Below are 25771 nucleotides of genomic sequence, written 5' to 3'. Positions count from 1 at the left end.
CCAAGGAGGATCCTGCCTCAAATCTCTGAAAATACTGCTCTGGGGACTCCAGTAACTCCTTCAGGAAGCACCTTTTCCTTTCCTTTCGGTAGGAAGAAAAAACCATTTCATATCCTAGTTAGTCTATTTTGTAGTTCTGTAACCGAGCAGGATTATGGGGCCTTTGCAGGACAGACCCACCCGTATCCTTCGCCTGCCTCTTGTTTGTAGAAAAACTTTAGCCTCCTAGGCTTTCCCTCAGTTCCAAAGAATACATTTAATCAGAGAAGTGAGAAAATGCAAACGCAAAGGAAAACAGTCAAGCAAGACAAAATAATAACTGTTAAGCCATTAAACAAACTGAAGTACCTTTAGTTCCTCCCCAAGGGCTATAGATAATATTCTGAGCCATATCCTTTGAGCTATTTGCAGAAACTGAAACCCCTACCAGGTGGAAGAAGTTAACTGAACACTGCCCACAAGCAGGCAGATCCCAGACTGATTCCAACCAGAAGAAGGATGATGTTGACTCTTAATTACCTCACCACCAACCAATCAGAAGAATGTCCACGAGCTGATCATGCACCCCACAGCTCTCTCCCTCACCCTGTCTTTAAAAAACCTTACCCTGAAAGTCATCAAGGAGTTCAGGTCTTTTAAGCACCAGCTACCTGGACTCTGCTCAGCGCCCTGCAAGAGACACTGCACGTTCCTCCACCACAACTTGGTGTCAGCAGATTGGCTTTACTGTGCATGGGCAAGCAGACCCAAGTTTGATTCTGTAACAGTTTTACACATTAACAACGACTATATTCTGTATTTTCAAAGCAAGTCACATCTATGTATGTATAGTAAAGTCAGCAAAGCATTAGAGTAAAATTTTAAGGTTTAGGTTCTAAGGGAGGGAGGGAAGCATGCTAATGAGGACTATCCATGTTTGTTCATGTGTTTACTCACTGTACTTTTAGTGAGATTTGTGCCAAATTCTGGAAGGTGCTGATGACAGGGGAATGCAGGCTAGTAGTTCAGACAGATAAGGGACAGGCACACAGCAGAGTGAGAGGTGTAGCAACGGGAAGCACAGATGAGCAGAGAGCAGGGGAGAAGAGAGGGTTTCACAGCAAGAACCCCGGGTGGCCTGCTCTGTGTCCCATTCAGGGTCCCTGACCCACCCCAGCCCTGCGAGGCTGCCAGCTCAGCACTGCGGGAGCAGAAGGGCCTGGTTTTGATGGGTGTGAATAGGAAGGACCATGTAATTAGTGTCCCTAGGGCAGCTAACCCATACCCCCTGGTAGAACACGTCCATCTTTGTAAATTACAAAATCAGCACGTTATTTGAGTTAGGGGAAAAAAAAAGAAAAAAAATCATAAAACCAAAGTGCGTGCAAGTTCCCAGCCTCAGTGATCTCCTGTCCCTACTCCCCTTCTCCAGAGGTCACCAGCCACTGCTAACTTGGTCTGCATTATTCCAGAAACTGAAATATATCAAGTTCCCTCGGTAGGGCAGCTTCTAGAGTAAATGCTTAGGAGAAGGTCAAATACTATTTCTTTACTGCTGTTGAGAATCTTTTGTCCCAGGTTATAGTTGCCTTTAAAGAGAACTTAAGAAATATACACGTATTACTTTCTACTTTTAGGGCCTTCATCCCCCCCCCCCCCCACGACTCTAGCATAGAAGGAATGTGAATTTACAGAATTTCGAACTGGCACTTCAAAACGTTTAAAGGGTACTGCTGGGACGGAGGGTGGGAAGCGCCCAGGCAAGGAAGGGGGAGGGCGGGGCGCAGGATGAAGGCGCGGAGGGGCGCGGGTGGGAGAGGAACGCCCCCCGGCAGCCAGAGCCGGTGAAGCAGAGGCGGGTCTTCTGGGCCACCTCCCTCACCTGGAGGACCCACTCCCCGAGCTGAGGGCCAGGAAGGGCTGGTGGGAGGGGCGCGCGCGTGGGGCGGGCAGTGGCAGAAGCAGCCTGGTGGCCGCGGGGACCTTCCAGGCCAGTGGACAGTGCACAGGCGCCGCCCCGACTCAGACCCCAGGGTCTGCCGGTGTGGGAAGTCGTGCTGGGTTCACGTACTGTGACACTATCACTGACCCTTGTGTACAGCCTGTTCTTCATCAGAAGGTGGGGTCCTAGAAGATAATAGCGTTCTGTCATGTGCGCCCAGCCTCTGGGAAAGTAGACTTCACACTTCAGTTGCGTGACAGAAAGCTTCTGTAAGAAAATATATTTTTGATCCAAAATGTTCCTACAAAGAAATTTTTAGAACAAAACTATCCCTAAAGAGCATCTATTCCTTTTTAATAGTTGAAAGTAGATAACAATTAAAAATAATTCGAGAAATAACATGGCCGTTAGAGTTGGGCCTTGATTACAATCCCAGGTCGGCTCGTCAGCAGTGTGAACGGGGACACGTTATTTACCCTCTCTGGCCCAGGTTCCACTTGTAGGATGGGGAGTATAGACCCTTGCTTATTGGGTTATTCTGAGGAAGAAATGAAAATATGCTTTGTACACAGGAAGTACTCAAATGGAATGAAGATAATGAGGGTTTCTACTCAAAACCCTGGAGGGAGGGCATAGCTCAGTGGTAGAGCTCATGCTTAGCATGTACAATGTCCGGGGTTCAATCCCCAGTACCTCTATTAAAATAAAAATAAATTTAAAAATGTAATTACCCACCCCACCCCCCAAAACAAAGCCTAAAAAAAAAAAAAAAACCCACCTGCCATGTAGGACTTGTTTCCTGTTCCTCCCCACTCCACCACCAAGGGGCGGGTAACACCCCAGTGCCCACAGTGGTGTATCGCAGTCTCACTGCTTGATGGAAACACAGAAATCAGGCTCAGTCTCAGGTGAGTAGGTCCTCACAGTCAATTTTCTAACAGATGAGCTTGATGAAGGGTAAGCAGCCCACAGGCTTACAGAGGAGGTGGATTTTTACAATAGAACAGATTTGTTGAGCTCTAGGTTTCAATCTGTTGGATGAAAGCAGGCAGTAAGTAGAAAGAGGAAGTGTGAACGTGCCTTGGGTGACACTCCTGGAGCGGCTGCAGAGGTGCGCAGAGCTCTGTGCCCTCTGGACGACCTACTCTCTTGCAGATGTTGAGCAGGGGAAGAGCAGAGGCCTCTGGCCCGTCTGTTGCCTTAGTTTCATGAACCTGCACTTGGGTTCCTCCTCCACAGTGACTCTGCCCGCTTCCTGCCCCCTTCCCAGGCCCCTCTTCTACCCAGAGGCGCTCCTCCCTGAGTCTTCTCTCACTCGCCCACGCAAGGCCTCACCACACTCAGATCACCAAGAGCACGGTGTCCAGGACGGAACTCGTCTTCCTCAGTGAACTTGCACTTCCATGCCCACCTTAACTAGGCAACTGGCCAGGTGCCGTTCACTGCCCTGCACCTGGTACAGGAGGCACCCGTGTCCAGGGCCACAGCACGGCCTCTTCTTGCCCATCATCCCTTTGTGTTCCTCCCTCTCTTTAAGCAACTGCTTCCCCAGCAATACGTCCAATAAAGCGCTAAGACACGTTACTTTTCACATGGAAATCTTCAGAATAGTGAGAAGCATAGGTTTGACACAGTCTTTCACATTCTCAAACAATTCTCCCAAGCCTCAAAAAGCAGAAAAAGGGAGCAGAAAGTCAGAATTGGATATAGAATTCAGATTTTTTTCTTTCAAAGACACATTTTATACAACTTTCAACATTTATACTTTCAAACAAAATGAGCAAAAAATACACCGAGTGCTAAAAAAAAAATCAAAACAGAAGTAATACAACTTTAATTTCAATATTTTAAAATACAGAACTTGGAAAGTAGGAATACCAAATACAACTTTAAACAAGTCACTTGTCCTCCCCTATAATAACCAATGTAAGCTACTTAAAAACTTACAAATTTAAAACAGAAACAAAATAAATACTGTACACTTTCCCTGCCTGCAGGCAAAAGATGGGAAATACTGTTATGAATCGAAAAAAAAAAATGCTCTTAAAGCTTCAGCATCCCATTTCCCAGCCACACCCCACTCCGTTGTCACAGTGTGCTTCTGTATTCAAAGGACACACATGTGCACACACGGCGACTGCCTATACACACAGACAAGACACTACTCCGCAGACACCCTGAACAGGAAAGGCTAACAGTCACCTGGGACCACGGGCATGAAAATCAGCTCAGGAAAAGTCAGTCAGGCTAGCAAAACGTTACTACAAAACTAGTAAATACCATAGCCAACAACTGTCCCTTTTCAAATTTCACAGATTTAAAACCCCTAAAACCAGTACTATCCATCCCTGACACCACCCTCTACCCTCCCTCCCCCACAGGAAAAAAAAAAAAACCCAAACAAACCTGCTGAAGCACTGGCAAAGTTAGACATTTCACAGTAAATGTGAAAATTCATATTATATAATCTCTTAAAATGAACCTTTTCACCCTCTTTCCACAGCATGAAACTGTTATGGCTTAATTTATATTAAAAGTAGAAAAGTCTTTTCGGAAGGAAATGCAGTCTGCCAAGATGCACACGCATTTCCTGATCAGTGCTATTTCATACCTAACAACTGCGTGACTTGCTTTGCAGTCAGAAGCTGTTTTTGGAAAAACTGAGGTTATAGCTTTTGATTCAGTCTAACCATAAATGTAAGGCCCTTAGTTTGGTTTAGGTTTATTTTGTAAGAGAAAATAACCTTGGGGTTCACTTAGCAAGTTACACCTCAGGTCCCTGACTATAATGTAGAAGTTATATGTAGGCTTTGTAAAAATAAACGATGAATCCTCTGAATCTTAGAGGGAAGAAATGATTCTAGGCAAGGAATCAACTCTTCATTATATATTACATTTAATGCTGGTAACTGTTACCAACCAAAATCCACCAAAGAAATATGAGTATTCCTGCAAAATATTATATATTCCAGCACTTATGATCATTGTTTTGGTGAAAAATCTTGGGGGAAGATTGCTGACATTATGAAAAGGAAATGGCCAAAATAAAACTGGGTGGAGGAAAGGTTTATCTTTATGATTAAGTTCCATTAAGGACTGCTTTGTGAAATAAAGAAAAGTGAGTTCAGACTGTCACAGGTCTTGCATAGGTAAACTACTTGGAGGTCACGGGCTACGTGGTAGCCAGGGTTTATTAGCGAAATAGTGCAGAGCAGATAAATGTGTTGGAAGAATCACTGAATACAGTTTCAAAAAGGCTTTAACAAAAAAATTTAATGTTGCACTTGTTAAGACAAAGCTTTAGGACACTAGAAAGGACACGAAGGGTGAGAGGGAGACTAGGGGTAGAATGCAGGTAAAAGTATTCTTTTCCCCTCCTCATTTAAGAGGAAAAAATGACTATAACAGAATAAAACCACAGTCAGTCACGATAAGCTAATTGCTTTGGAAATAGGCATTTAACTTCTTAATGTCCTGAACTGAAAAAGTTTTTATGTAAGGGATATCAAGTATTTGACTTACAGCATGACGTTCACTGAAAAACAAATCAAAAATTTTAAGGGACGGGTTTTTAGTAAGGCTACAGTATTAAAATTACATTATGTTCAACAGCAATGCAGTGAGTGTACTACCTCTTCCCTTTTCTTTCCACCTGGCTTCTAGCGAGCATGTCAACACCAGCCACCACAGGATGAGCGGAGGCTGCACAGTGTCACGGAGCGGGGACTGTTTACCAGAGGTCAAGGAGCCACCGTGACCCCCGGCAAGTCACTGCCCTCGCTGGATTTCATTGGTCTCTTTTCCTAAGCTAAAGACCTGATGCTCAACCTTCTCAAAACTGCTTTCGATGAAGGTCTAGGGCATCAGAAAATGACTGGTGATCTTGAGCTTCCCTTTTTTGGAGGGAGAAATTGGGCTAATATTTAATGAGGAAAATGAAGTTTTGGGGAAAATTTCAAATTTACACGAAAACCTTGTCTCTTCATATGAAATCATAAAATGCTTATATACTGCAACAGTTACTTCTGGCAGTAGTTTACTGGGCCATGTAAGCATTCATCAGCTCTTTGGAGAGTAGTCTTATCACTGCAGAGAGCATCTCTTGAAAACAGCAGTAAGTCTCTTTCTTAAAGTTGAAGCCATCGAGTCGAATCTCCCTTCCTCCACCACTACAGTGCTTTCTCTCTCTACCCAACAAGCTGCTGCTGACCAACTCAGAGCTGTCTTTGCTGAGCCCCAGCCTTTAATCACCTCATTTTTCTGCCCTAGTACCATGGGTAGTTGCTAAATCATTGTAATTCCATGATCTACTTTACCTTATTCTAGTGCCTGAAGAGTACGCAGAATCTGTAGAGCGGTACTCTTTGAGAAAAACCTATCTTTTAATTACCTTATATCATCTTAATGATTACTTGAGGATACATTCTCATTCTTACTCAAACTACCTCATTCCTTTTTCTTTCACTTCACGCACTGATTCTGAGTTTAATTCAGCACCTTGTTAGAGATTCTTCAGATTTTTTAGGTAGCATGCTCTGGGCATATATTTTGATATATGAAGCAAAATTTAGGAGTAATAGCAATTTTCATTTAAAAATGCATATAAATATGCATTCATTGTCAGTTGTAACTTAAATAATGACAAGTTCCCTGCAAGTATGAATCTATTTCTAATAGATTAAGAAATGCTTTTCTACATTTTTCTTAACTGCATTTTGATCCAAATTTACACATGAGAAAACTAAGGAAGAGTAAGTGACTGACTCAGGGTCACACAGCTGAAACAGAAAGGGCAGAACTGGGACAAACACCCAAGTCGCCTGCTCCCTTTCATGCTATACCATGCCCCTATGATTTCCGACATTAAATTATTAACTTTTGAAATCTTTTTAAAATTTTGAAAATTAAAAAAAAATTCAACTTCCACTTCTACAGTTATATAGTATATCTCCACTGCAACTGATAAAAGTTCTGCTTTGTTTTGGTTTTTTATGAATGGGCCCTCTTTTGCTTAAGCCTTCTTAGAAATGAAAATAATACTGCTTATTTCCTAGAGAAGATACCTTCAAGAGCAGAGACCACAACTTCAACGTTATATCCCCACAAAGTACTAAGTAGTGCTGGGCACATAGTAAATGTTTGATAAATACCTGTTGATCTCATATGAATAAATACAGTAGAGTTCACTAAAAAGGCAATAATTAGGATTATTAAAAAATAGAGCAGTATTCAATGCTAAGTATTTAAGTAGTGATAAAGATGGGCTTATCTTCTGAGTTTATAAGATGGTTTTGGTCAGAATTTTCAATTTTGTATGCAGTAAAAATTAACTGATGCTTATGAAGTTCAAAGTATTTCTAAGATACTGAGCTATTATAAACAGCTTTTTACAGTTTGCATCATCAATCAATACTAAAAAGCATAATATTATGTGACATTATGAATTACAGTACAGTGGATCTCAGGTTAACAGAAGTCTCTTATCTGAATCAATACAGGAAAATCATTACTTACTACTACAATGAAAACTGTATATGTTAAATCATAATTGTTTTACATATTTGTATTTGCTTATAACTAGCTAACTGCCACCACTGCCGCCTCCCTACCTCAGCTGCAGTGTCTGTATGGTAGTATTGTTTATAAAGGAGACTGAGGGAAAGGTGAAGGGTTGTCTATTACAGTTGAGTCCAGATACTGGCTGCAGTTACCTCAAAGCTCAGCCATTTCCATGAGATAAAGGGATACGTCACAGCCAGTGATTTTTACCAGAGATTAGACTGGGAAAGTCACTGAATCAGTGGCTGAATTTTTACCAATTCACAGAAAATTACGCGTATTTTGTTTTAGTGGTTATATAACCTTACTGAAAGTCTTTTGAACTTAGCCAGTTAATGGTCTAACATTTGCCAAAAATGAATCCACAGTACCTTCACTTAAAAATTCCACATACTGGCTGTTTACCAGCCTAAGTATACAGGGTGGATACTGGCCACAATTTTAATTCATAAAAGTAAATTATTTTATTTTCACTTTTATAGCTAAAGAAAAAAAAAAGTCAGGTAATTAAAAATATTTAGAGCTGTGAAAAATGTAAAGACAACAAAAGAACCCAGATCATAATAGAGCTGGAAAAAGAAATTATTAATTCTTATTTCTTAAAGCAAAGCAAAAACACGTGTACTGTAACACTAAAATGGTGACTACAGAAAACCAACATATCACAGTAGTATATCGTGTGGGGAAGGTGGGAGAATTGGGCAAACACACATCTTTGACATCTGGAGATCTGGTGACCAATCAAATGACTGACCGTACCTATCTCTTACCTAGTTTTGGCATGGTGTAGCTAGAATTTAAGTAGGTCTATTAAAGACATTTAGTACTTCCATAAAAATTCTTCCTGACACCCAGAAAAGATCCAGACAGTGGTCCAGTCACCTGGACCAAAAAAGGCTAATTCACCAGACATTTCATATATATTCAATGAAATATTAAAATGGAGACAGTAAGAAATATTTCTTTGAAAATAATGCATTTGAATGCAACCATGAAAGATAATGGTATATAGACTTTTTTTTCCCTTAACTCTTCAAGTGATATATAATACAGAAGGGAAAGTCCTGCTACTTTGCTGAGTGGAAAAAGACAAATTCATAATATGGTCATATTTCTTCTCCATAAAAATAAATTTTATCCACTTTGCCTTTATTTTCTTTGTAGGAACCTGTAAAATGCTCTACTGTCAGAATTGAGAGTATCTCCAATCCAAGAAATCACTTGTTTATATGCCTTGGGGTTGGAGGGGCAGGGAATACAAGCTATTATGAGCAACTGAAAACTGGCATTTAGTAAAAATTGTGCACAAAGGAAATAAATGATTCCTTAAAGCCCAACCAGATACTTAACCTCACTACGCACTGGTTAAGTTAGGACAGATGGAAGAAACTGCAAAAAGCACCCATTTTACTCCAAATCTGTATCTTAAATAATTCTTTAGAAGGTTAAGAAATAAAAAAACTACACACACACACACACATACACACACACAAATCATCTACTCCAACATGCTTGCTTCTGTACAACTTAATATAGCATAGTCCTATTATATTACGGCTTATTATGCAGATTTGAATATACTAAGTCAAACCACATTTCATATTTTCCAACAAATTAGGTATACAGAATAAAAGCGTCATAAAATATAACCTCTGTGGCAGGTGCTGGTCCTGCCCTCCAACATCAGCAGTATGAAGAAGGCCCTCTGTAGTTACAAATGTATTTGAAAAGCTACAAATATGACAATTTAACCAAACTAATACTACTTTTTCCACAAGTAGGAAAAAGATATTAAAGCTGTACTCTTTGGGACCCAGATATTATCAGCAAAAAATGAAAAATGCAAGAAGCCTATTTTTCTATTTAGAAGAAAATCGCAATGTCAAATGATAAGAGAAAATGTGGGATCTTTTATGTAGTTCTTACCCATTGGCTATGAAGGTGTTTCCCTGCAAAGAGAAGAGTCTTGTTTTGTCGACACAAAATGATGGGGAGTGCAGAGGGAAGGTGGGATATAGGTAATCGACCTGGATAACAGTATGCACCTTGGATGTTAGCAAAAGCGAAGCTAATAGCTTATAAAAAACACATGAAATATATAAAATAAAACGATTTTCATATACATCTTAATTTAAAATAATTAATGCATCAAATCCCTGTTTAAGACTTTAACCTGAATATCAAATTTAAGAGTCCAGACCAGTTACTGTTACCGTGGCTTTTCCCCACATGTAACACACACACTATCAAAAATAATTTAAAAACCTTCACATTCTTAAATCTAAATTAGTGAGATAGTTCTCCAGAAATCTTCCAAATAAATAGCTTTAAAAAAGAAAATTTAAAAGCTGTTAACTTTAAAAAAAAAATCTATTAAATAAATTATTGATAATTCTTTACCCTACCACTGAAAATAAATCAAGACACTACCAACAACAAAATGAAATTCAAGCCCTGACAAGAGACCCTTTCCAGTTCAAGGTCTCTTTTTAAGGTTCTACCCTCTTTCTTCCTCTCCCCACCAGGTCCAAAATGGTTATTGCTGAGTGGGTGTGACACAGTGAAAATGCAGCATCTGGTTCATTTTGTTCTCCGGGCAGTGTTCTCTACTGTACATGCAAACTGCTTCAGCAGGGGCGCGGCGGAAGCGCCAGGCTCCCGCGCCCCGAGACTGGTCTCCAAAAGGAAGGGCGGCCACAACCACGGCTCCGTCACACAAAGAAACGTGCGTGGCCATTTCTGTTCAACTTAAGGATCTTCCCAAGGCGTTGTTTGGCTGTTGCCATTCCTTTTTTTGGACGTTTACCTACAAAACACAGAACACCAACAACAGTGTAAATGACAATGAAAATCACACTTGACAGCACCTGGAAGACATAAAAGAAAGCTGAACGGGAGGCCGAGGCTTTCAGGCGTTCCGAGTAGGCACAGTCACGCTGCTGGAATTGCGCTGTTTAAAGCTCTTCCATCTCAGCACTTGCATGGAGGCAGCCAACCTCCTTTACAAGACTTAAAGCCCCCCCCCCCCACAGTCTGACCCCGGCCTAGCTCTTCAGCACGAGCTCTTACCCTACCTGGCCTCAAACTGGTTTCACCAACAAAACTGACTGCCAGTTCAGATATAACCCAGTGCTGTTTCTCACCTCTGTCCTGTGGGTCACACTGTCTCCTTTGCCGTCAGTGCTGTCTCCCAGTCCCTTCTACCAGCTCAGCTTGACTAACCTATTAGCACCATTTCCATCATCCACCCTTCCTCCAGAAAGCCCCTCCTGTCCTCAGGGTTGACTTAGGTGTCCTTCTTCTCTGTCCCCATAGTAACCTGTGCACAGTGCTGTCACCGTGTGTCCATAATGCAGCAGCTGTGAGCAACATGGGTGCGGAGATGATGTCTAGCTAAACTGCCACACTCACCAACATATACAGTGAGAAACATACTCAACCAGCACACGTGCAGAAGTTACCTTTTGTTGCCTGGTTGCTGATCGGTGGTGGATTTGATGCAGGTCTCTTGGTGGGGTGAAGGGGCACTGAAAAGGAAGTTTCACCAACAGGCCTTTCTGGGCTTACACTGCCATTACTGATCTGGCACGCCCCCGACATCAAGCTTGAACTCTGCACACACTTTCCATTCTGCGGGCCTGAGCCACTGCTGTCCACAGAATTCTTACTTTGTACCTTCTGACTGATTTCTGATGAAACTTCCTTTTTGGTGCATTTCTGACCTCTACCTAGATCCTAAAAAAGAAGAAAGGGAATAGGGTTGAATTTTAGGGTTCCTTTAAGGTAAGTAAGGTATTTTAAGCTCTCTATGCATTAACAAGTCAAGAGAGAGAAGAAACAGATGACTGCACACGTAGCAGCCACAGAAGACCAGCCCTTCCTGATGGTTATCTCATTCCAAACCTAACAGCTCTGAAGGACTCAAGTCTTGAAGATGCCGCATAACTTAGGTCGAGAAGAAAACATCATAGATGGATAGAGGGAATGACCCACCTCAGCCACCCGGAACTCAGCCTGTGCGGGGCGGTGAGGAACTCGTGGACTGTGGTGGGAGATGTATGCTCAGCACATCACAGTTCCCTTATCTCTCATGGGGGTACTGTACTATTTTTCTCAGAACCTAACTTCTGTAAAGTTCATCTCCACTGTATTTAAGTTGTTTGCTGAAAACCCCCAGATCCTGATCTCCAAGTCTGGTTTTTCTCTGAAAATTCTTCCTTCAGTCTCAAGACAATTGAGCAAACCGTCAGGAAACAAACAAACAATGCCAGGATTGTGGGTCTTGAAATTAAAACAGAGACAGTCATGACCAGAATTAAAAAGAGAAAAGAAGGGATAAACTTGAAAAGAGCATACACTGCAGCTGTGATGTTTCATAAAACTGGTTTTAAGTGTGTGTTTGGGTGTGTGTGTACTAAAGTGAATATCTGAATTACAAAAAAAACAACAGATTTCATAATAGCTGACTTTTAATACTAAATCCAATAATGCTAATGAGTTATAAATTTTATGATCAGTGAGGCACTATGGAATCATACAATGAATTAGTGAATTCTTCAGTCGAGGGATTCCTACCTGACCTTTGATTCTGGAGCAAATCCTTCCACTAGAAGAACTTGTATTCATAAAACTTTACCTTAAAAAAATAACTTGGCTCTTTTTCTTATTGTAAAATTAATTGATGTTAAGTATTTAAATAAGACAAGTGAAGAAAATAAAAACCACCCATCACTCTGCTACTCAGAGTATGTTTGAGGTTGGGGAGGCTTCGAGACTCCATTCTGCCACGTGAGAATTTAGGTTCTTTCTTTGGCTGTCATTTTCCAAGGTTTGCAGCAAAACGTCATATTGCCTTCCCTGTGTGGTGAAACTGGTAAAAGTTTCGGTTTTATGAAAAGGTATTTTGGGTTCATTTTGTATGGTAGAAGCATTCATACAGTGGGCTCCCAAGACATCAAGTGTCTTATCTTAGAGCAGGGCTCTTAATCTGGAGTCAGTGAATGGTCTAGGGTGAGGGTGGGCACAAACCATGAGAAAACGCCAGCAAAAGTCATATTTATGATGAACATTTTTCTGGAAAGAGACTCCATAACTGTCATCAAATTCTCAAAGAAATTTAGTATCTAAAAATGTTCAACAAACAATGTCAGAGATTAAAAGGGATCTTCATGGTACTTTTTTCCCCCTTTCACATTTCAGTTTAGCTAGACATAACCTAAAGGTGTTAGCAGCCAGGGGTCTTTAACTGCTTACTTAAATAAATTGTTCTTTTCCAGATCATGTTCTATCCATAAACCTCATATAAGTCATTATATCAGAATCCCTAAAAACAGACAGCTGTTCAAATGTGCATTTAATTGTAATTTTTTAGCTTTCCAGATCTGGTGGTTGACTAGTAGTTGGAGTTTTTAAAAAGAAAGAAGAAAGAGTTAATGACACTCTTATTTTAATGTTTCAAACCTTGAATATACCTGAAGATTAAATCTGGAAGTTGTATCAAGTTGTTTACTCCAGAAAGAACTCCTCAAGTCTTGATCTTCAGTCTTGACATGATAGCCTAAAGAGAAGTTTTAATTAAATTATCTCTGCATAAGGAACAAAGGTAGCCAAATGCTTAAAATTCAAAGCAAATTTATGTTTACATTTTATTAAAAAATGAATATGTAACTGTTTAAATATTTATTCATATTACTTTCACCATCCTTTTCCCTCTCAAAAACAAAACAGTCACCAGCTCACAGTCGAACACGTTAATTCTTTCAATTCTCCCAAAGACTCTCCTTATACAACAGGTTTTTGCACCAGATGCTGGAAGACCTAGAGTCAAATTCTATGGCCATCTGCTGTAGATGTAAAAATCAAGTGCAACACACTTTCCCTAAAAATGGTATATTTTCCCACACAGAATGAAGGCATATATTTGCCTGAATTTTGCAGTATTTCCATAGAAAGCTTTCTTCTCATGGGACCAAAGAGATTAAAGGGAGACAGAACAGAGAGTGGAAAGACAAACTCAGATTTGAATTTAAGTTCTTCTATTACCAATGCATCTTCAGGCAAGCTACTTAACCTCTTTAAACCTCACTTTCTTGTTCTACAATAAGCAAAGATTTTGAGATCAGATGGTCTGGTCCTGGGTTCAAATTCCAACACCACTGAATAGCTATGTAAGTATCAGCAAGTTAAAATAACTCCACTAAGTCTTTCTTCCTTTACTTGTTAAAGTTATATTATATACACCAAAACGTTTCAAGAATTAAGGGAAATGAAAGTCAAGCCCCTGGTACTTAGCTGACGCAGCCAGGTGGGAATGAACACAGCTTCCACAACAGGCTTCAGTTTTAATGGATTACCATCTTCTCACCAGTCCCGCTGACTTTTAGGGAAACAAAAATTTCCCCTAAAGGCAGTGAGAAGAAAACACTATGTGGCATCACTGATTTTGCCAGAGTCTTCTCTCTCTCCTAATACTTCCTTTCGAGAGAGAGAGAGAGAGAGAGAGAGAGAGAGAGAGAGAACATCCTCAGGCAGAAATAGTTCAAAACTTGGCTTCCTTCCCATAAGAGGAAGAAGAATATATTGTTCAAGCCTTAGTACACTCTGATCAACTTCTAAAAGGGAAATAATACTGCCCTGCAACAGCAATGGTAGAATTGTGCCAGTGCATACAACTCTCAATCTGTTCATTTGCACTTTAAGTTCTTATATTTGCATCTTATTTGTCAACATTACGTATTTTGTTTGCAAATACGCAAATCCCATTTCCAACTAAAGATGTGCAATAAACAGTTCTTATTAATAACCTCTAAAACCTCAACTATGATTACAGAGCTATTAACTTGGGGGTCATATATTATTTTTCAGAGACTGATAATTTACGTTTCTTACCACATTCCACTGGCTTGTCATAGCGATACAACTGCCTGACCTCATGGTTACTACTGTGGCAGCTGCTGGGATCCTGGAGAGAGTGTCTTTCACCATCGCAGTCTGTGCTTTGTATCTGCCTTTGTAAACATGTGGAATAGTGCAACCCTGCCATAGACAGCATGCCCTGAATAGCTTCTTCCTCTGTGCTCGTCGAGGTAGGACATTCCCTAAAGGGCAGGTCAGCAAAAAAGACAAGAGCCTTTTTATTCTAGTGAAAGTTTTGGTAAAATTTAAAACCAAAACCAAAACCCAAACGTTTTCCTACCATTTATATCACAACGTAATAAGACCCCTACCACCAGTGTGCCTACCTTTTAATTGGAATTTCACTTCTAGATGGCTTCTGGCTCTTTTGAAGGAAGTTCCTCATCACATTAGAGTCCTCCTTAAAGTTTGATGTTATTTCTTGTTTCTTTTCGTCACCTGAACTTTCAGATTCTTCAGTGGTAAAATTATTTTTCTGAGATAATTAAATGGAAGTAAATCTATATAAGAAATCTGCACAAGTCTGTAAAAACTAACCAAAAACACTTTATCCATCTAGGGAAAGTGAGAATCTTAATTATCATGGAACTATTTCTGTTTTTCATATGACAAAGTGAAAAACTCTAGTAACTACAGTAACATAATTCCTTAGTAAAAAACACACAGTACAGGTTTTCTTTAAGGCAAAATGAAATATAACCAACGAGAAACACAAGAAACATGAGACCAGTATCTCCCTCCACCCTTTCCAAAATCAGACAAAAGCTATGTTTATCAGATGCAAACAGTCACATGATGGGGTGTGTGTGTATAATTACCACCACAGAGAAGGCCCTGTGCCACGAAGGGCAGAGAGACAGGCTTTGGGAAAGCTGTCACTCATTTTAATAGTAGCGGGTGTTCACCTTTCACCACATCATCAAATAATCAAACTGTACATCATCAAATAATGTGTAAGTCACAGAGTTTCAGGCGTACCAGTGCAGTGCAATCAGGTCCAGAGTCTTCTGAATCAGAAATATCAGAATATTCTGATGATCGATTCCTGAGTTCTGATTTCACGCTTGTTAAAAACCCTGAGAAAGAAAATGATGAGAGGGAAAAAAAAATCATCAGAACTTTATGCATCCGAAGCCTGTCCAACATCGTGAGGCATCTCAATCACACCTGCTCTATCCTTTCTGCCTGCTTTCATCATCTTCACTCCTTTCTTCCCACAAGGAATTTCTCCCTAACTGATCAAGATACAGACTGAAGTGTATTCTTAAAACATCTGTAGTATTTACTGAATATGGTTATATATTCCTTATTTGAGTGGGTTGACTATTTTACATTTCCTTCCAGAAAAAAACCTCTAACACTAAAATTAGCTATAAGATGCTTTGTTCTTTCCCTAATGAATTATTCGTCAACAGAAAGTAAAACAAAATAAACTCTCCTAAACCTAAGACGCATTCAAGTGGACTGTGAATTCAACAAGCTTGTAAACCAGGCTTCAGCATGCCTCTCTCTTCCCCGCAGCCTGATCAGTCCCATTGATTTGCTGCCTCTCCTCTGGCATGTGAACAAATGCAGAATCACCAACCACAGCAATAATAAACTTATCTGGAATTTGCAGGAATTGAAGTAGTCAACATGCATTAAGCAAATGTTGCAGATAATGAACATTATTTATCAAGTACTAAAATATTTAACTACTTTTAAGACAGAAAGGTATATGGAGACCCTGCAAAATGCTGAGAAAATTAAGACTTCATTCAAAGAAGAAAAATCTCAAGAAGAGGGGGTGTTACTATTCATCACACTGATGAGAACCAGTTAATAACCAAGTAGAGGCCTTCTTGTCAGGCAATTAGGCAGTCAAATACTACAGTACTTGGATTACTAACAGCTTCAGATCTACCAGTTATATATGTCTCCTAATTCTGAAAACCATATGCATGTCAGCTAAAATTATCTTTGAAACTGCATTAAACTTGCAAATGCTTTATTATTTGGAGTAGAGGCCCATAAAATGCACGAGCTTTCATGTGACTCTTGTAAAAACTGTCACTGGACGAGGGTGTCACTGACTGGCGACATCCCTGTCATTAGTGACACCTGCCCCGGATGCCACAAGTCACCTGGCAGTCACATTCAGCATTTCCCTGATGAAGATACTGCTCAGAAATACTTCAGACTTCTCAAAAGACTATTAGTGACACACAAATTTTAACCCTACTACAAGTTTAAGAACTTCAACATTAGCAAGCTACTTCACGTATTATTAGCGCACTAGTCATGAACAGACATTTAAAATGACCATTAAAACAAACATACTGTTCAGTGGTTTTTGAGATGCTTCACTCTCCACACCTTCTATTCCTGAACTCTCTTCTATCTTCACTTTTGCCTTTTTTGTCCTTCTTTTATCCTCTTCATTTTCACTGTCTACTGTATAAAGACTTTGATCTGCGAAGGGCTGTCTCTCATCTCTGTGTATAGAGGGAAAAGTAATCAAGTCAGAAAACAGCAACTATATAGCCAAACAGTATTAAGCCCCCTTAATTTACAGAGAGAACTGAGACCCTTTCCCCATATTTCAGGCAGGTGTGCAATGGTCTGGACTAGGGATTAAATGAACAGAGGGAATCCACTGAAACAAACGGGTGCGATACTCTCATCTAATTCACCTACTTAATTATCCTTCCATTTGTCAGCAGTAATCGTAAATCGTTATCTTTCGCTCTCCATTCAGGTACCGTGGAAGATGGCTGGAGATGTTTGTTGAATTTTCCATTCAGTTTAGAGCTCAAGATGTCCTTGAAGAATAAAAACAGAACTTAACCTCCACCCTCAAAATACACCTGCCTGACGAGTAAAGAACACAGTGTACCACCAGCTCCCCCCGCAACCCTGCACCCTGAAGAGCACCGGGCGGCACCCGGCGAGGGCATCCGCCGCGGCGTGGCACTAAAACTGAACGGCTCCTAAAACCAAAGCACAAATATGGCTCATCTTCCTGTACAGCCAGTAACAATAAAACACATTCTATAAAGCCAAATATAACGTTTGTATAAAGTGACTTCAAAGACATTTATTTCACTCTTGCAGAAAGCTGAAAAGCTGCAAAGCTGGAGAAGGACTGCCTTCATGGATTTTAATTCCCTTTCCCTCATTTCCTCTGGCTGAAGTCCTAGCCACTGGGTCCTTTCCAGTCACCCTACCCTTGACCCAATCTCTAATCTCCGCACCAGGCACTGTCAGCAACTTACAGGTCACCACCCTGCTATTACCAGGAACAAAGGCCACTGTGTGACATAAAGGCCCAACAGTCGCTGGTTTTTAATACATAAAGAATCTTTCCTTGTGGTGGTAGTATTTTTCTTTAACAATAAACAGAGCCTTTCATAATTAGGTAAATCTTCTCCCAGATGGCTATGAGTTTAAGGAGGTTTAGAACAAGAGCTTGTTAAAACAGTAAAAAAATAATTACACAAAATTTCAAACATTTAAGGAAGTTTTAATTCTATGTAACTTCTTTATGTTAATTCAGAGAAACCAGTACCTTATTCATTTTAAATTATCTTCTACTTATGATGTGAAACTTCGGATGATACTGATCTCCCCACACGCTCATCAGCACGCTTCACAAAGGCCCCACATCCAGCTCATCACCGCCCCACCCTTCTCCCCTCTGCCCATCAGGCCAGCGTTTCTCACAACTTCAGTGGGTTTATTCTAATAGCCTCCCAGTCTAACAGCCATCCAAGCGGATGCTGCTGGGTCCGAGAAAGGCTTTCTGCACTTGCTCCTCCCTCCACCTGCAGTGCTTGTCCTCACATCTGTGGATCCATCTGACTAGTTAAGTGTAGTCCAAACGCCCCCACCTGAGAGGCTCTCCGACCGCCTTAGCTAAAGCAGCAGCCACCCCAGCCCCTTTCTTCTCTTGCTATATTGTTCTGGCTTCCTTCATAACATTTGTTATCAAACTATATTACTGCAATTTATGTCTCTGACTTCCATCCCTCCAACTTGAGCTAGGATGGAAGCTACACGAGGGTGGGGACTCAAGTTTTGCTCACTCTGGTATCTTCTCCAGAGCCTAGAAGAGCACATGGCACTTGGTAAACACTCAATAAACATGTCAGCAAATAGACACGACCTGTCCGCTTCTACATTGATGCCCAGCAGGCTGAAGCACATCCCCAGCAGAGGAGAAGCACTGCTGACCCCCACAACGCTAAGCAGATATGAGATGACAAGAATGGCCAGATGGTTCTCTTTTTATCGTCCTTCTAAAGATCTTTCAGAAACGACCAAGTCTATTGTGTAACCATGAGATGTAAGCTTGCCTCTTCCCACGGACACATCTCCAGTCTCCGGAGGACCTCCCTCGTGTGGAGTTCCAGGATGTCTAGGTTGGAAGGAGTTCGGACATGATGATCCCGAAGTTTCCTCATCCTTCGTCGGGAGTGGTATGGGGAAGTCGCTTCATTTGAGGATCGTGAAACTGGACATACAGTAGGAATTCCCTGAGATTTAACTGGTTTGCCGTTTTCCTCCTTTAAGAATTAAATTCAGAGTTTTTTTATGACCAAGCCACATACATACCTGACTAACTAATCAGTCATAAAAATATTTTAGAAAACAGAAAACATTCAGTTTAATTGTATAAGCAAAAAAGACCAAATCTTAAAACTTGAGCTTTGCCAAGACCTTTTCCCCTCCTCTCCCCCACATAATATACTGTGAACATATTTCCTTGATTTTCATATCATTTTGAAGGCTGCTTAGTATTCCACTATACAGATATAGATACTTTATTGATCTAATACTCAGTGGTAGTTATTTAGGCTGCCTTCAGTTCTTACCTATGATGAACCTTCTTTCATATACAGATTTGCATAAATCAATAAGTACTTTTTAAACTAAAGTCACACAGCTGTGTAGTTTTAAAAGTTAAAATTCTATAAGCATATTATGAAAAGTGCAGTCTACTCTTCCCCATCTGATTCTCTTTCCTCAGAGATAACAACTTGCAAGTTTTTAGAAATTGTAGTAACATATACATAATTTTGTACCACATAATATGTGGTAACAATTATGTAATTTACCATTTTAAAGCATACAGTTCAGTGGCATTAAGTACATTTCACATTGTTGTCTAACCATCACCACAATCCATCTCCACTTCTGAATCTTCTCAAATGTAAACTGTTAAACAGTAACTCCCATCCCTTCTCAGCCCCAGCCCCAGGCAACCACCATTCTATCTTCTCTAGGGATCTGACCATTCCAGGAACTACATGTAAGTGGAATCATATAACATTTGTCCCCTTGTTTCTAGCATATTTCACTTAGCATAATATTTTCTAGGCTCACTCATTTTGTAGTGTGTATCAAAATTTTATTCCTTTTTATTGTTGAAATAATATTCTATTGATGTATGGACCACACTTTGTTTATCCATTCCTCTATGATGGACACTTGGGTTGCTTCTACCATTTGGCTGCTGTGAATATAGCTGCTGTGAAAGTGTGTGTGTATCTATCTGTTCAAGTTCTTGTCTTCAGTTCTTTTGTGTGTATACCACCCAGCACTGCCAACTCTAGTAGCTCGGGTTTTTTTGTTGTTGTTTCAGTTATTTGCCTCTAAATTTCTAAAGAACATGTTTAAACTGTTATTTCCTGGCTTTTCAGTTCAGGTATTACTGAATTCCTCCTCTGTGGGATGACGTCTTAATCCTTGCATATTTCACCTAAAAGCACACACACTCTCTCCCTTCAATATTCAATATTTATACTGGACTCAATGAAAATTATTTCTAACCCGCTGCCACATAACATACTATTATTACGCCTTTCTTTTCCATCCTTTGACTTTCCCTTGAGTTTTGAGTTGCCTCATCTCCATCTGCTTTGTTTTCTGTGTATTTAGCATTAATTGATCCCAAAATTCCCCACTAGAAGAATGCAAATATTCAAACACATTAAATAATCTATCAATTTTTGTATCGTTCTTTGGAGACAGACGTCCTAGACAGGAATGCCAGATAAAATACTAGATGTCTAGTTAAATCTGAATTTCAAATGAACAACCAGTGTGGAGCCTTTCACTCTCCTGATCCGACCTGGACTAGCTGCTCTCCGGGCCGTGCATGTCATCAAAGACCTTTCCCGACCTGTCCCCAGTCCACCACATGGAACTGCAACGCCCACCACCATCTCTGGCTGTCACTCCCTATCCTTTTCCCCTTCTTTATTTTTATTCATGGCACTTGTCGATTCCTGAGATAAGATTTTTATGGCCAGCCTCTTCTTACTAAGCCCGAAGGGCAGGGCCTTTGTTTTGTTCAGTGCTCTAAGCCCATTCCTGACGGCACACAGTAGTATTCAGTAACTGTTAGAAGAATGAATTGCAGGGCTCCTCACAGTTAGTTGATTCCCTCTCAGTACACCCTCTAATAAGAGTTTCCTGATAAAGACAACATGGGAGGTAAATTTTTTGAGATCTTGCCTCTCTGACCAATTTTTACTTTACTACATATTTGATTCAGAGCTTGGCTGAAACACAGACTTGTAGGCTGGCATCCTCCTGCCACTCAGAATGTTAAAGAGTTTGCTTCATCGCCTTCTAGTTCGCAATGTTATTGCTGAGAAATCTGGTATTATTCTGAGTCCCAATTCTTTGTTTTTGACCCATACTTCCTTCTTTAATGCTTTTTAAGGATAAACTTTGTTACATGGCTTCTAAATGTGACCAAATGTGCCTTGGAATAGGTCTTTTTTCACCCACTGTACTAGGCATTCTGTAGAGCTCTCAATTTGGGAAGATGTGTCCTTGAATTCTAAAACACTTTCTTTGATTATTCTTCTGATAACCTTGTTTCCTCTGTTATCTCTTTCTGGAGCTCTTATTATTTTGATAGTGACTGTGTAAAATCTAATTTTTCTGTTCTATTTCTGTCTTTTGTTTTTAACTTCAGGGAAGATATTTCCAACTTTATCTTCCAACCATTCCACTACATTTTTTTAATATTATATTTCTTACTTCCAAGAGCCCCTTTTCTTCTTTGAATGTTCCTCTGGCATAGCCTCCTGTTCTTTTTTCATGGAGGCATTATTTACTTTTTTTTCTCTGGAGGATCTTTTATGATCCGTACATTTCACTGCAGGTAAAGAGGAAAAAGCTAATTGGGGGCTCTGAGTGAGTGGGGCTTTGTCAGCTGATAGGCTTCACTACAGGACTCTGGGTTGTTGTAATTAAAAGTTTCAAATTGTCAGTATCAGTGGATCTTGCTCTTGGCCTGGGAAGTATAAGCCAGACTGCCTGTGTCTGGGGAGCTAAGTGGAAGAAGAATCATTCACTTAATCCTCTTGTTTTCAGTATAGTATCCATCTTTCTCAGCTGGGTTCAGTGTCCCAAAGTCCAGTTTCGAGTTCAAACTCTCAAAAAAATTAAACCTCTAGGTTTCGACATGGGTCAAGGCAGGGCTTTGGAAATCAATTTATTTCTTAAATAGACCTTTAACTAATTCTGTTTTCAACCCCACCTCCACTCTCATATCCAGAGGGTCCTAGTGTCCCTGACTGCTGACTTTTTGAAGGTTCTGCTATACTGGGACGATCTGCTTCTGGTCTTCTCCCATTGCCCACACAGGTTTCAGCTCCCTCTGGTCTGCAGAATCAGTTACCACCTGTATGTTTGTTTTCAGCTTCCAAAATTTTGTTGGCGTCTTCATCTCTGTTATTCTCTTTGTCTCTGGGGGTGTCATCTTTATTCTTTTACTCTCATTTTGGTTCCAAGAGGTGACAGTGGTAATAGGTATGGTCAATCTAAAGTTTAACTGGAATCCTCTTATTTACTTTATTAAAGTAATGCTAGATCATGGGATATGCCGGTTAGAAAGCATAAACTATTCTATACTTCCTATCAAAACAGCAAAAATATGGAATTTTATTTTCGCCAATTTGATAAATGATCATTTAAAATCATAAATTACTTAGCAAAATGTGGCTGAATATTTTTTCACATACTGAGAATATTTTTCATATTTTTACTGGATTGGCCATTTCTATCTCTTGTTTAGTGAAATACTTGTTTCTATTTTCTTTGTACATTTTTCTACTGCCATTTTTCCTGCCTTCTGTACTCTCTATCCCCCAGATATAAAAAAAAAAAGTTTATTGGCTATTTTTGTCCAATTACTTTTCCACATATATTTTACCATTTTCAATTTGTAATACTAATTTGGAATTGACACATTTCAGAAATGACACTCTCATTTATTCAATTATAGTTTTATTTCTCTTAGTAAAGACTTATAGTTTTTTTCATACAGACCTACACCGTTCTTGCTGAGTTTATTCTTTGCTTTGGTTGTTACTGTGTATTTATATATTCATACATTTACATATATATTTAAGATTAAACATGTGACTTTTGATTTTAAAAATCCATTTATACGCAATTCTTGAAAAACAGAAAATAACTTCCTACCATAACTGAACATACTGAAAATTATATGAAATATTCTATTCAAGGATATTAAGCTCAACAATTTACTATCTTTTAGATGTATACCTCTTTCTGTTCCCCAAACACAGCCATAATCTAGATTAGATTAAGCTGCTAAATTATCAGTTAGCCTCCATTCTTACACTTAATTTCTTTTCTGTTCAAGATAGATACTAACAGAACTACCTCCCTGAAGAACTCCTTTAAAAACCCCCTTTCGTTAGTACCTAGAACAGACCTAACACATACATTAAAACACCTAATCTCAGGCTTTTATCAAAGGGCATTTACGTAACCGAGTTGCTGTAATACTTTCAGCCAAGAGGACCTCCTTGCTGCACCTCACTTACGTCGTCCCTCTTTTCAATCCAGCTTCCCCCAGCTCTTACTCACCTTCCATTTTCTCTTTCTCTAATTTCTAAAATGTATTCATCTCTGCATTGCAGAAATGAATGGGATCTGAAAGCTTTGTTTATTCTGTATTTATGACTGAGGTAACCTGAAGAATCTGAAGGAGCCTGGTAGCTGCTTCCTTTTTACCTCATAATGACACAATACTCTGGATATCTCTGTAGGACTTTGGAAGCCTGAAAACCTGAGACTCCTTCCAAGACACAGCTCATTCTATTTCTTCTAAGAGTATAAGGGCTTTTAAATGCTTGTAGTATGATGGGAAGTCCAACGGCTTCTCAAGCAGACAGTAACCAAGCACCTAGATGATAGTTTCTACTCTTACCTCTATTGCTCGAATTACTTTAGAAAGTTCTTTAATAAGATGTCCAGGTCTAACGTTGTCTGGAATTTCAAAGGCATGTTCAGATACAAGCTGTATTTGGATTAACAAAGAGAAGACAACAAAAGTTATTTACATTTTAATATGTAAAAACTAATTTACTAAATCAATTTTGGATTCTCTAGATTTCACAGACAAAGCTAAATACCAACAAGCCAGGTCTTAGCAGCTCATGTGGTTGGTTTAATATCTTCTAACGAGATCCTTATTAATTTATATAATCTTCTTACACAGAGTTAAAGATGAATTTGTCTGACTATGAATTTTGCTCTATACAGAGTAGTAACCTTGTACTCTACACCTCAAAGCTTACTGTAATTCTAAATACTACTGTAATTAGTAAGGTAACTAACTAAGCCTTACAATTAATTCCTAATATGTAAGGATTTGTAAGGGGGAATATAGGCACTAAAATAACACTAGTTTCTCAACAGAAGTCTAATTTGTGAAGGTTTTTTTTGTTTTGTTTTAATATCAAAAGCAAAATAGGGAAAAGATTCCATCAATAGGAAAGAGAAATTGGTGAGTTATCGTATTTATTGAACTGCCAATTGCTGTCATTATTTATTATGTCTATTTCCAAATATTAATCTCTATATCTAAGAACATTTTGATTTTTTAGACACAATATACTAGTTGTCATTTTTGCTTTACATCCTCTCCTTGGTTCTAGCATAATTTTTTAAAACCAACTAAGAACAACAGTTACATTAAGTGGTAACTCTGTGCTAGGCAAGACACAGCTGAGTACTTTACCAGTGTTAACTCACAAATCCTTTCAACAGCACTATGACCGAGATACCACTATTATTCTCATGTTATAATCGAGGGAATATAAGCACAGATGTCAGCGGTTTATTGGGAGTGTAGCTAAGACTTGAATCGAAGCATCTGACTCCAGAGTCCATGCCCTTAACCACAATGCTGAGCTGCCTCTCATCTCAGAGCAAGGTTAAACGCAACAGTTAAAATGCAAACGTCATGCTTTTAAAAGCGCACTTCAAATGTAATGAATTAACAGCATCTATTGTTGGTGAAGTTTACTGTGCATCAAAATCACCAACAAAGTTAAAGACAGAAGTTCAGATCCTACCCCAACTCTATTAAATCAGAATCTCTCGGGAAAGATGCAAGAAGTTTATCTTTAAAAAGCTCTAAATACAATTCTGATAAACACACAAAGTTGAAAACGCCTTCAGTAGAAAAGGAATTACACAATTTTTGCAACAGTCTTTATTCTGTTTTCACCTTGTTACTTTCTATATATACTTTGGTAATCTGTTTCTGCCTTTACTCGTCATTTAGATGATGACATCTTCAACACTGAAAGACATGATTTTGCTTTTCCTGAATGCTTACACAGTGGTATGCAGCAATGATGAGTAAGTGAAAGGGAGCATAAAATTATTGGGTGCGTAACCTATTAATTACTGTCTTCCAATATCTCTTAAGAGAAGGATTTTTATTTCAAGTGGACATTCAAGAAATTAGTATGGAAATGTATTTTCATCAGCTCAAGTATTTATCCCTTATTAAAGCATTGTGTGTAAAGTTCCAGGAAGGAAATAAAGAAGAGAGAGTCCCTGTTCTTCAAGAGCGGATAAACCTAGGGAAGAGGACATGGACACTTTACTTTTTGTCCACTGGCATAAGAAACACGCTATAGAAGCACAAGCAAAGGACACACTAATTCCAAACGGAGATCTGGGATGACCTGTTAGAGGCAGTGGGATTCAAATACAGACCAGATCACATTTAGTGAAAATGGAAAGCTCCTTCTTGAACCGTGGCCTCTCTTTTCATTATTACCTAAGTCTAGCAGAGGGAAAAGGGCATAGGCTTTGCAAACAGAGACCTAGCTTTAAGGCCTAGCTCCACCAGTTATCTTGGGCAAGTACTTGAAACTCTTGAACCTCAGCTTCTTTGTAGGTTAAATGAGAATAACAACAGCACCCCCACCTTGTATAGTTGCTTTGAAGATTATGTGGTTTAAGGATTATGCACAGTGGTTAGCACGCTCTGAGAGCTCAAAGTTAGTTACTATTATTCTATACCTACATGTTCATTTCTTAGTCAGTATCCTA

At 39.5% G+C, this 25771-nt stretch overlaps 1 protein-coding gene across 2 annotated transcripts in view; it reads right to left on the bottom strand.

The window, feature by feature from the left end:
- Positions 1-3732: 3732 nt before the first annotated feature.
- Positions 3733-25771, bottom strand: part of KDM7A (lysine demethylase 7A) — a 77408-nt gene continuing 55369 nt past the window's right edge. Inside the window, exons 11-20 of one of the 2 annotated variants that reach the window (XM_074366924.1) lie at positions 23631-23720; positions 18730-18939; positions 17072-17196; positions 16751-16869; positions 15374-15471; positions 14722-14870; positions 14369-14577; positions 12952-13037; positions 10942-11215; positions 3733-10286 (exon numbers count right to left, since the gene is read on the bottom strand). In XM_074366924.1, the coding sequence (XP_074223025.1) occupies positions 10192-10286; positions 10942-11215; positions 12952-13037; positions 14369-14577; positions 14722-14870; positions 15374-15471; positions 16751-16869; positions 17072-17196; positions 18730-18939; positions 23631-23720 (1455 nt within the window). In that variant the 3' untranslated portion in view covers positions 3733-10191. Of the gene's footprint in view, positions 10287-10941; positions 11216-12951; positions 13038-14368; positions 14578-14721; positions 14871-15373; positions 15472-16714; positions 16870-17071; positions 17197-18729; positions 18940-23630; positions 23721-25771 lie in introns of both variants that reach the window. The other variant, XM_074366923.1, reaches the window with a different exon arrangement.

Source organism: Camelus bactrianus, chromosome 7, assembly GCF_048773025.1.
Source record: "Camelus bactrianus isolate YW-2024 breed Bactrian camel chromosome 7, ASM4877302v1, whole genome shotgun sequence".
Classification (NCBI taxonomy): Eukaryota; Metazoa; Chordata; class Mammalia; order Artiodactyla; family Camelidae; genus Camelus; species Camelus bactrianus.
The sequence above is the reverse complement of the archived record's forward strand: the minus strand, read 5'-3'. Positions and strand labels throughout refer to the sequence as shown.